We start from the raw sequence: 11,271 nt of genomic DNA, 5'->3' as shown, positions 1-11,271 counted from the left end.
TGATCCTCGCTGATAGGGACAGTTTTTTCTGGCGACCAACTTTACGCCTCGCTTAAATGGAAACTAGTTGCTCGTAATACAGACAGGGTAATAGTTAATGGATCTCATTGTTATCCATGTGTTTTGCCTGCTTAATATTCAGAGCAATTTTTCATGACAAGCTTGAGTTAAGCAAATGGAAAAAACCAGAAATATTTATTTGCAGTAAAGCGATACCTACACGCTGTTACGGGCCTGCCGATACCCATCATGAATATATCAAGGTTACCGATGCATACTTTTTCATTGAAGTGGAAGGTTGTAGTTTGCAATAAATTCTAATGTTTTCTTGAGTACTTACCATAATCAGGTGAGTCCCATGATGCTGATGCAATCACTCTGTTGGGTGTGCTTTGGGCAGCACCTGTCAAATAAATAAACACACTGTGGGAGGCTTCAACCAAGTATTTTAATTCTCAGGTGCACATTTTTAGCCTGGCTACGCAGCGTGTATGTGAATGGTAAGCAACAGGCTAGTGAAGCAATTTCCACAACAAGTACCTAAGAAGGCTATCCAATGTTTTCATTGAGCTGAATGAAAAATTACCTGTAAATATAATTCTGTACAGATAACACAGGGGTCCACCACGTAAACAATGCATTCATACATATGCACACAGAAAAATATATGAAATACTAGTTGGTGAGCATAAAGTTAACACTTGTTTCTTCTCTTCTGAAACAAATGTCTGGCATCCGAAGTAGTGGTACAGTAAGATGTGCCGACGTGCACCTAATTATTGCACACCACGACATAATTGCACACTGCTGCTATTGCAGAGGGTTAATTTATTACGTGCAAATCTGCAGCAATAGTGCTGCAGTCCATTGTTGAATTTTCATAGATTATCACTGCACTATTAGTGCATTGCACCTACCTTCTTCGTCAGCTGGGGGAGGGGGCGTAGTCTGCACATCAGTGAGCTGCGGGGCACGTGAAGAGTGTGGGTCGTCTGCAATTAAACGACCACTTAGACACTCCCAATCTAAAGAAATCAGCCAGCAAAGTAATTACATATGTTTATTTTTTTGTGCTATGACAGAGCCCTCAGCATAAGTAATACTGCATTACAGGGTTAGCCTGAACCAAATGAAAAGTTCTTCATTTCAAGCTGTAATGTAAAACAGATCCTGACTTAGTGCACCTACCTGTGTCATGGACAGCAGAATCTGCACCAGCAATTGTGCCTAGCCCAAGTGTTGATGGCAACGGCAAGTAGTCTGAAATATAGGTACCACTTAGTTACTCCCAAGGAAAACAAACCAACTGGTTGTGTGAGACATTAGGAATGTTTTCCTATGCAAGATTGCAGGAAGACTTACCGTGACCAAGCATGACTTCCACTGGTGCAGCAGTGGACTGTAGTGGTGAAGCGGATTCAATGCCTATGCGAACAAGAAAAAAAAGATAGCCAATCAAGCTCTGCATAGCAGCACCTTCTGCTCAGTGCACAGTATGGGCTTGATGTTCTATTTGGAACGGTTTCTCTTGCTGGGTGTTAGTGTGATCTTAAATTGGGCTTAAATCGTTTTTGTGAGTTTGTAGGCAGTTACGATTAAAAAGGAAAAATTTGTGCGATCAATATAGCGCGACATACTAAATAGCGCAGCAGCACACAGGAAGAAGAATGAAAACACACAACCGAACACTTTACTGTGAACCACGAGGCCATAAATTCACTTGATGTGCATTGTAGGAAATACAAATCAAACTGCAAACCTATCTATGAAGCGTGCAATGTCACCACTATTAATGCTTGCAAACTTATTCCCGAAATCATTCAGGAAGAAATCAGATAGCCTAAGTGACATGTGCATCGCTAAATATCCTGGCGGGTTGCTCCTCAAAGAACCATTTTTACCTTAGAAACCGGTAAAATGTTTACCCTCCATGCTTGCACAATATGCGGCCACTTCATGTATAATTACCGCCTCGTGTGTCACAATAAGCTGCTGGCAGTTTGTGCGTGTGTGTGTTCTTTCTTGACCCTGTGTGCTATTTTGGAGTGAATTCGCGCAGTCTGCCCTCTATTCACCGCAGCGAACAGTAAGTAATAATGACAAGAATACTAAACATAGAGTTGTAAAAATTATTTTCCTCACTGCTGCTGGAGTGCACTATCCAGCATCTGATTGTTAATATGGTTAAGAGAAATTTAAGCTACAACATGGTACACAACTGCAGTCTGATGCAACTGAAACAATGGCCACATGACATTGAAGCAGGAAAGTTTTGTGCCCGGGAAGTGATGTTTGCAGTTAGCCTCTATGAATGCAATTGTTCCCTTTGGTCTTACATTTACAGGATGGGTTTTTCTGAAAATAGTGCCCTCACCTTGTGCCGCACCTTCTTCATAGAAATCTGCAACAAAAAAGCCACAGGATATACTGAGGGATCAAGCTTGGGAAGAATTTACTGGGAGAGGAATTTTGCTTACCCGGGTGCACCAAGGCTCTCAGACGAGGCTCATGCACCTTCACGGAAGGGACTGCTTCATGCGTGAGCCTTGTGCAGGCATCACTAGTGAAGCAATCCCTCGTGAAGTGCTTTGAGCAGAGCCTGTATGTTTTGTAGACCTTTTCCCTTGGTGTCTCCAGGAGTTCAAGCCTATTGGCATATTTCAGCCAAATGGAGAATCTGAAAAACAGCCAAATAACATGATTTCATACATTTTAAAGGTTTGCATACCTCACTTCAGGAATGCTTATTAGCATCTCCTTACACAGCAAAGGGGTACGAACATTATATAACATATATGCGTGAAAACAACTGTGGCAGGATGCAAGCAAAATAAGACAGCAGTTTGTAACAATGTGCCACAGCCTGCTAGTCTATTGCTATGCTGGCCAATCGAAACGATGAATGAAATCACCTTTTTAATGTCTGGCTATGATCGACAAGCCAGAACCTTTAAAATTCTTGAGCTTATGTTTTCTTTTGTGATCTGCTTTTGGTTTAGGTAACAATAACTAGTTCTTTGTTCCAACTGCTTTTTGGGTGCGGCATAATTTTGTGCAGCAGATAGAAATGGGGACAGAGCTTCACTGCAGACTTAAGCTCTATCTGATCATAGCAATTATTCCACTCACACTTTTCTCTAGGTAACTGCATACTAACCACCACCCATGATTCGTTCTTTTCTAATTCCTCCATTAAACACAAGTGCCAATGTAGCTATGCTATGGCCGACAGCTGCTTGCCCACAAATTTGAAGTCTGGATTAAGAACAGCAGGTAAATGAACCAGTAGGCACAGTTTTTCATCTTTTGCTTTCACTGTGATCAAATGGGAAGTGTGAAAGGGATGTGAGCAGAACATCAACAGGAAACACTGCTCTTTCAAGAAACTGAAGGTGCAGGCAAATAGCATGGGTCCAGAAGAAGGGGAAAAAAGTGCTTAAGCAAGGGAAATGTCCCAAAAAAGACACAGACAAGAAGAAAGCGACCATCGCCTTCCCCTCACCCACCCGCCGGAAACGAGCGTTTCCGGCGTATTAGGCGAAACTATTTGCGAGCTTCCCAAAGGCTGTCAAGGACAAGGCGCGAGATAAGAGACATATGTGAGGAGATGGGAATAATGCGGAGAGTTCAGAGCCCTCCAAGGTCAGTCGTGCGCCCCGCGAGCGAGCAGCGTAGAGGACAGCCGGGGTGGAGTGTGGAGCGAAATTTATAATGCTGGAGCGGCAGCACTACGGTAGGCAATAGTTTCGAGAAACGCTTCCACGGAGTACATGGGTGGTTGAGCGCGGATATCGCGAGGAAAAGCTCCGGTAAAAGTAAGAAAAACAAGACCGGCGGACTTTCTATATGCGGCTCACGGCGTGCAATGGACTTTCAGCGCGGTGTCCAACACTAGTGGTGTTAGTCTGAACAGCTCGATAATTTATGTGACGTGCATCACTGCTGCAGAAACCATGCACGAACACGCAAGAAATAATATTCAAGCGCGCTGAACTCCGTAAAGAAACAGCCAAACTGAGCATTACAATTACTCCGCTGATGACGCTATAGGCACAGAAGTTAGAATATTCATATTTAAAATACACTCTGAGGGCACCGGAATCTGCGGGGAATAAGCTTTTAAAGGCAGCGAGAAAAGTCAGTGAGTCAGACACACACACACACACATGCGAACAAGCAAGCAAGGTAACTAACGGTCCCACGCTTATGAGAGGCAACGGCTGTTGGGCCATCTCAAACTGCAGCACCTTCCCTTAATTTTGCTTTAATGTCCTTAAACGTACTTATCAAACTCATCTCGCAAAACCAAAGCCCCTGCAGTAAACAGCGCCAGGTAAAACTAGTTCTATTCCGTCGGCAATTTCAAATGGTAACGACCAAGGGCGGTCAAAACAAAGGCACAACGGTCGCCAACGGCTATGCAAAGAGGGATACGATAGTCAGTGAATTCATAAATACCTGTGGTCAGAAGGAAATCTGAAGAGATGTTCTCCACTCTTGCCGGATGTGCTGCACCACTTCGCGCAACAATACATATGCGACATGACGCTGAGGACGGTAATCACGCTGGTCCAGTGCGCACGTCGCGTCGGCAGTCGCTCGCGTAGTTTCGGTATGCTTGCGCCGGTCGCTGTCGTCTGCTGCCACTGCGCTGCAGCGTTGCCCGCGGCGGCGCAGACGCGTTGTGTCATTTTCGCAATTTATTTCTTTGATATACTATTTTTAATGCTTACGACTGGTTATATTTTCATTCATAAGCATGTTTGTGTTGTCTACTATGGTCGAGAAATTTTACTTTTTATTAGGCTTGACTCCAGCCGCGTTTGCCGCCAGATACCAGGATCGCTGCAATCGTTCCGACCGTGACGACACTTACGGCGCGGACGCGCAACTTCCAACATGCCACAGCACTGCTTCAGTTGCCGCCAGTGACGATCCATCATGGCGTTACGAGGCGTGCTCGTTGGCGATAGTCAGCTGAAGCGTTTGTGCAGGTCTCGTCTGCGGTTGCGTCCGTCGGTCGAGACCTGCACATTCAGCTTCAGCGGCTACGATGCCGTGCGCCTTGCAAGCGCTGTGCGGCGCATTAGACAGTTTTAGCTGTGCGTACGCAAGTGCTTGCGTACGCAAAGAGCTACGGCGCTGCGTGCGTTACGCTGTCCGCTCCGAAGTATAGCTTTAGCTGACCGTGCCGTAGCGTCCTTCAGGCGCACGTGGCGCCATCTAGTGACAAGAAGTCAAACCACATCAACGCTCGGTTGAAGAAAATTTCATCTGTGATTACTGATAACTACTGTGAGTGCATTGGGAGCCTTTTTTGTTCCAAGAAGAAAAACTATGCAAACCGAAGAAAATGCAAGATCTCGCTAAAAGTTAGAAAACTGCTTCGCCAGGTGTCGTTGCTACGAGGAAAACACACTGATTATAGTTAGGCCTAGGAGCTTGAAAATCGCCAAATTATCTGAAAAACAGGGGCTAGTTATCGCTTATACCGCTACGTGTGGGCAAGATTAGGCGAAATAAAAGCGAACCGCTACCATTTTAGCGAGCTATTGCGTCGGAGAATCCAGCGGCGACATGTATTTATTCCGAAGCGGGCGAGCAGGGCGCCGCCATCTTGTCAAAGTTAGCGTACGCAAGCCACGCAAGCGCCGCAACGCAATGTCCGCTGGCTAGCGTACGCACGCAAGACGCAGGGCTTGCGCTTGCGTTCTGCGCATGCGCACTACCGTCCCCGCAAACTCCTTGCGTACGCTAAGCCGTTGCGTACGCATAGCTAAAACTGTCTACCTGCTGCGCGCAGACTTCTGTGTTGTGTACGTGGGAGGAAACGACATCTCTAGGCCAAACACAAGTCCGCAGGAGATTTGCGACAACATCAAGGTATGTACTACGTGGTGGTGCAACGCGTCGAACTTCTGCCGATTTCAGTAATGAGTTCTGAACTATCATTTCGCATCCTAGGCCCTCGTCCTGCAGCTGCTACGCGACGTGGCCCCTGTGGTCCTCGTGGTGAAGGTGCTGCCACGCTGGTTTATTACGGCGGACGCCGAGGTGAGCCGTAGCTGGTTGAACCGCCGTCACCTGCTCAACCGCAAGCTGACGGCTACGCTTAAGCGGATGCCGTCTGTGTTCATCCTGAACCCGGACGTGAGTACCGACATGCTTGCCTTGTTGTATGCCTTTGGGGTGAACAGTGCACAAAAAGGCGAGTAGAATACCAGATGAACATAGAGCTGGTGTGCAACAACATTTATTCTTAGTACAGGAAATCTCCGTTTGTTCGTGGCGAAACAAAAAACAAACAGTTTAGGAAAAGTTGTTTGTAACTGTCGGCCTCTTCTGATAACAGAGAAAGTGAGCATACATTGACATAGTCTTTGCCCCCTGCTGCTGTCATCTCAGCTTCCATATTTTGCTGTATCAGTTGCACTTTATACTTTTTAGACCAAAACAGTTGAGAATTGAGGCGTGCGCCCACAGGTACTACAATGCAGTCATCCATCATGGGCAGTTTGCACCTTGTTGGCGTACTTTCTCAACTGCTTGCAAGCATACTAACTGCTTCCTGCATGAGAGATGATTGCATGCAGTATACCACATGTTGTGTGCTCACTAATCGAACTCTTAGTAACAACTCTTGGCAACACATAGTGACACGACTACCTGCACTATTCAGTTGCACACATTACAAAATTATGAAAAGAACATTGAATATTATTGTTTAGATTTCTTTGAAGATGTCTTGCCCTGACGAAATAGACAAAAGGTTTCAGTAGCTATGCATGCAGGTGACATGTGCCAGTTGCCCAACTTATATTCTCATTTGCATTGAAGAAAATGTGCTGGAGCCATCACGTTTTGTGAATGCAGTTTGCTCACAGCTTTAAAAAAAGGCAGAACACACTGATGCTGTAATTTTTTATCTTCACACTTGTGGGGTTGACATGGGGAGATAAGTACTTTCTCCCCACTCAATCGCGGCTGACACGGTTCAAAGCCGCCCGGACCCCACCCCGTGATCGCGTACGCTACCGAGCGCTCGCCGACCACGGCGGGCCTTGCTCTGGGGGAACAAAGGAACGACACATTGGCTGACACAAACAGGCATTTATTGCTACAGAAACAATAACGCCAGCTAGCAACAAGGTACGCTAATGAATCGAGGTCGTCCGACTCACCAGCAAGGTTCCGAGCGAATGTTCGCCCGCGCTAGGGCAAGGGATATAAACTCCGCAGGCCGGACGGGACGAGTACGGGAGCCTGTCTCCCCGTTGCTTCTTCGCCCCGCCGGCGAAGAGCGGAGCCGCCGGGCGACGCGTCCGCCCCGGCTGATTATCCCGGCCGAAGAGACCCCATCTCCCGCGGGCAGGCTTCAGCAGTCTCCCGCGCAGCGACGCTGGCGCCCTCTCTTGCCAGTTAATGTAACTGACAAGGGAATCCGCTCAGCCTCGAGGTGAGACCGCCGCTGCACGGTGCCTCGCGGGAAAGCAAACTCAGGGGCTGCAGGGCAGGTCCCCACATCCCCTCAACCTTAAATAGACCCACGCGCCTGAAAGTACATGCTATGGAGGAGTCTCCTGGTCTTCATGTCTTTGAGGCACGTCTTGCAGCGGAGGTCACGCCGACAGCGTCCACGCAGACTTCCGCGGTATTCCGAAGGCGGCGTGAAGGTCTCCGCTGGGACGACTCGTATGGCCCGCGGACTACCGTGTCCGCAGGCCCGCGAATCGAAGGCCGGTGGGAAAACTGCAGGCCAGGATCCTGCAGTAGTCGCCAGGGCAGCAGCAGCCGGAGGTGACTGCTGACTGGTCTCACCACAGCTGCCCCGGATGGATGCGGCGAACAGAATACAGGCCGCTCCGTCGCAGCAGGTGGCAGCGAGACGATGTGCACCGGTCAGCAAGCCTGGGTGGCTCCACCGGATCTGCAAAATTGTCGAAACGCTCTCGGCGTGCCTTTAACGTAGGTCACGGGAGGGGAAACGGCATCCGCAAGGGCCTCGTGGCACAATGCCTAACTCGCTAGCAAAACGTGTCGGCGGCTGTGCAAACGCAAAGTTCGAGTGAACAAAGCCCTTTCTTGAGTTGAACGAGACTGCTCAGTTCGTGCGAGGTTACAAAAAAAAAACGGACGGGCAGCAAAGTGCACCACCTCTCAACGTCACGGTCCGGTGGTCATGTCTCTTTTAATGTGGTGCAGGCAGCTCCGAAAAGCCTCAGGCCTAACGACCACTCCGACAACGACCGTGACCGCCACGAAGACCCGAAACGGGTTATGTGCGCGCAGCCGCGAGGAGACATCAGCTTTGTGGGGTGGTCCTACCCCGCTCACTGCACAAAGCAGCTTCTGAGCGGTCGGCGCCCACCGTATCGGACGGTGTCGGAGCGCCCGGTGCCGAGCTGCAATACCAGCGAGCTCCTAGCGGCACCCGTGGCCCCAGGCCACCCGGCTCCCGGAGCCGCGACTCCCAGAGTCGAAAAAGAGATAGTAGAGAAAATATATACAGAAACTCGGACCACCCACGCGGCTTCCGTACCCACTCGCTTCGGGCTCGGCGACTCCGCGGGCGCTAGGCCTCGAACTCCCTCGATGCGGACCAAGTCATTCTCACGAAGAAACTCCAGGGAAAAAAAATGTGCTGAGCATGTCGAAAAGTTCAAACATGCTGCAGCGCAATACACCTCGCACTCAAGAAAGCATGCCGCAGGTCCTAGCGATCAAAATTCACTCTAGGCCTAGCACTTGTCAAGTCCGGACAAAGAGCGTTCCTCGAACCGAACCGACAGTCGTCCAATGTTCCAAGAGCAGGCCCCACGTTGGGCTGCCAGATGTGGGGTTGACATGGGGAGATAAGTACTTTCTCCCCACTCAATCGCGGCTGACACGGTTCAAAGCCGCCCGGACCCCACCCCGTGATCGCGTACGCTACCGAGGGCTCGCCGACCACGGCGGGCCTTGCTCTGGGGGAACTAAGGAACGACACATTGGCTGACACAAACAGGCATTTATTGCTACAGAAACAATAACGCCAGCTAGCAACAAGGTACGCTAATGAATCGAGGTCGTCCGACTCACCAGCAAGGTTCCGAGCGAATGTTCGCCCGCGCTAGGGCAAGGGATATAAACTCCGCAGGCCGGACGGGACGAGTACGGGAGCCTGTCTCCCCGTTGCTTCTTCGCCCCGCCGGCGAAGAGCGGAGCCGCCGGGCGACGCGTCCGCCCCGGCTGATTATCCCGGCCGAAGAGACCCCATCTCCCGCGGGCAGGCTTCAGCAGTCTCCCGCGCAGCGACGCTGGCGCCCTCTCTTGCCAGTTAATGTAACTGACAAGGGAATCCGCTCAGCCTCTAGGTGAGACCGCCGCTGCACGGTGCCTCGCGGGAAAGCAAACTCAGGGGCTGCAGGGCAGGTCCCCACACACTCTGCCACACAATCTCAAGAGGTTGGCCGTTAAGTTTGATTTTTCAGCACCTAAAATGCTGGGCAACATACGTAAAATCATAATATCTGTTAACTGAGTGAGTGTTCAGAGGAGTGCAGGGTCTTGTCTCTCACTCACGGCAAGTAGTACGTTCGATAGAGTAGCTGATGTCATTATAAAATTCTCAGTAGGCCTGCCAGCAAGGTTAAAACTGCCCATGAAGGATGCATGGCTGCACATTGCAGTACCAGTGGGTGCATATATGTCGGTTTGCAGATTCATTCTGAAAAACATGAAGGTAAATAGGAGCAGAAAACTATAGAAAATCAAAAGGCTGTACCAAGAGGTGGTGACTGCATCAGTATATGCTCCCTGTCATGATGCAGAGCTCACCTAGCTAAGGGGCACATGCAGGCATTGAAGTATTTATCCCAGCATGTCTTCTTGGTGACCTGCCGTCAATATATGTTCAGACATTTTATCTTCACTTTGTTTTCCTCAACTACCACCTATGAAGGTATTATATGAGGGTTGGGGTTACAGATATTTAAGAAAAGATATGAGTACAGGCATTGCGTTTGAAAATGCATTGTCAAGGCTTCAAGAAATGAAAATGGGCATGTGATGCCAGCGGCTTCATGGGGAAGGGCATTGCAGTCCACAAATGCTCGGGGGAAAAAAGATCCTGAAAATGTGTGAGCAACAGGCCGAGTTATCTGAAAAGGATGCACAGCGTGGTGAGATATGTGGGTGCGATGCACAACTTAAGGTGCTTGACTGAGTGAACTGCAAAGTATTTTGTGCTCGAAAGAAAGGCTGGTAATGCGGCGTCAAAGTAAGAGGCTTTCAAGGCTGTCCTTCAGAGATAAAACGCGGATGAAATAAGGGTACGGGGCATGATGCACAAAATGGACGGCATAGCTTTGAATTGATTCGAGCACATTTGTTAGGTGTATCTGAGGTGGGTTCCAGATGGGACTGGCGTACTGAGGTTTTGATCTGGTGTGTTTTATATGCCAGAAATTTCACGTGTTTGAGTTAATTCTGTTTAAGCAAGTGCTATGTTTGTGTGGTCTGCTTTGTTTCTGCCTGTTCATGATTTGTTTACTTCAAACATATACCAGAAAGGTAAAATTTTACTCTAGCTCTATACTGTTGTGATGTCTTAAATGTTTCCCCGCGCTGGTTGCTCACGCTCACCGAGCCGGTAACAAAATGGCGCCAATGTGCTGCTATACGTGATATTGCAAATGGTCGAGGTTAATTTGGAACCCTCCACTGTAGCAGCCCTCATACCTCAAGTCAGTATTGGACATTAACCCTAGATACCATACCATGTTTGACGTATTGCCTCAATTTGCCCTATTTCTGAACAAATTCTATTTTATTTTCAGCATCGCTTCTTGGATGCATGTAAATTTCCAAAGAGGCACCTTTTTGGCACCGATGGATACCATCTGTCGGCTGGTGAAGGAGTGGAGGAGCTGGTGGAGATCCTCGTCAGGAGCCTGGAAAAGGTGTACGGACCAGGCATCCTTGCTCCTTTCTCAAGGGTGCCAACCAGGCACATCATTAATGCGTGCCATCACTGCGGTACAAAGGGCCATGTGAATGGGGACTGCTACGAGTACTGCAGGCCGTAGGACCTGCACTACTATCTGCAGTGCTCATAGCAGTGGGTACTGTAGTGAACGTGAGACGTATTTCTGATGTACTTTTGAGCTACATCTGCTCCTTGGAATCTGTTGACATTATCTGGGGTTTTTTGACATGCGCTGACACCGCACAGCTTGCAGGCTTTCTTGCATTTAATCTTCATGACTTGCCTCCGCTGCGGTTGAAATTAAT

At 48.7% G+C, this 11,271-nt stretch overlaps 2 protein-coding genes across 2 annotated transcripts; one reads left to right on the top strand and one right to left on the bottom strand.

Moving 5' to 3' along the window:
• Window positions 1–552: 552 nt before the first annotated feature.
• Window positions 553–4,854, bottom strand: LOC144096624 (uncharacterized). The gene is made up of 6 exons (XM_077629443.1): window positions 4,459–4,854; window positions 2,478–2,677; window positions 2,375–2,401; window positions 1,363–1,425; window positions 1,189–1,260; window positions 553–992 (listed from the first exon to the last, which is right to left on the bottom strand). Exons 1-6 carry the CDS (start codon window positions 4,689–4,691, stop codon window positions 889–891), a joined length of 699 nt encoding a protein of 232 aa, XP_077485569.1. The 5' UTR covers window positions 4,692–4,854; the 3' UTR covers window positions 553–888.
• Window positions 4,855–4,941: 87 nt separating this feature from the next.
• LOC144098110 (uncharacterized) lies at window positions 4,942–11,079 on the top strand. The gene is made up of 4 exons (XM_077630657.1): window positions 4,942–4,984; window positions 5,804–5,883; window positions 5,965–6,150; window positions 10,818–11,079. The coding sequence occupies exons 1-4, from the start codon at window positions 4,942–4,944 to the stop codon at window positions 11,064–11,066; spliced, it is 558 nt and encodes a 185-aa protein (XP_077486783.1). The 3' UTR covers window positions 11,067–11,079.
• Window positions 11,080–11,271: the final 192 nt, after the last annotated feature.

This window comes from Amblyomma americanum, chromosome 7 (assembly GCF_052857255.1).
Source record: "Amblyomma americanum isolate KBUSLIRL-KWMA chromosome 7, ASM5285725v1, whole genome shotgun sequence".
Taxonomy (NCBI): Eukaryota; Metazoa; Arthropoda; class Arachnida; order Ixodida; family Ixodidae; genus Amblyomma; species Amblyomma americanum.
The sequence above is the reverse complement of the archived record's forward strand: the minus strand, read 5'-3'. Positions and strand labels throughout refer to the sequence as shown.

Bases quoted from the DNA above. Each gene is read 5' to 3' on its own strand.
- LOC144096624 (XM_077629443.1), bottom strand. From the start codon at position 4,691: ATGACACAACGCGTCTGCGCCGCCGCGGGCAACGCTGCAGCGCAGTGG. The intron at 2,678-4,458 runs GTATTTATGAAT...GCTGTTTTTCAG, and splicing joins AGATTTCCTTCTGACCACAG to ATTCTCCATTTGGCTGAAAT. The intron at 1,426-2,374 runs GTGAGGGCACTA...TTGTTCGCATAG, and splicing joins TGAAGAAGGTGCGGCACAAG to GCATTGAATCCGCTTCACCA.
- LOC144098110 (XM_077630657.1), top strand. From the start codon at position 4,942: ATGGCGTTACGAGGCGTGCTCGTTGGCGATAGTCAGCTGAAGC. The intron at 4,985-5,803 runs GTTTGTGCAGGT...TGCTGCGCGCAG, and splicing joins TGGCGATAGTCAGCTGAAGC to ACTTCTGTGTTGTGTACGTG. The intron at 5,884-5,964 runs GTATGTACTACG...TTCGCATCCTAG, and splicing joins AGATTTGCGACAACATCAAG to GCCCTCGTCCTGCAGCTGCT.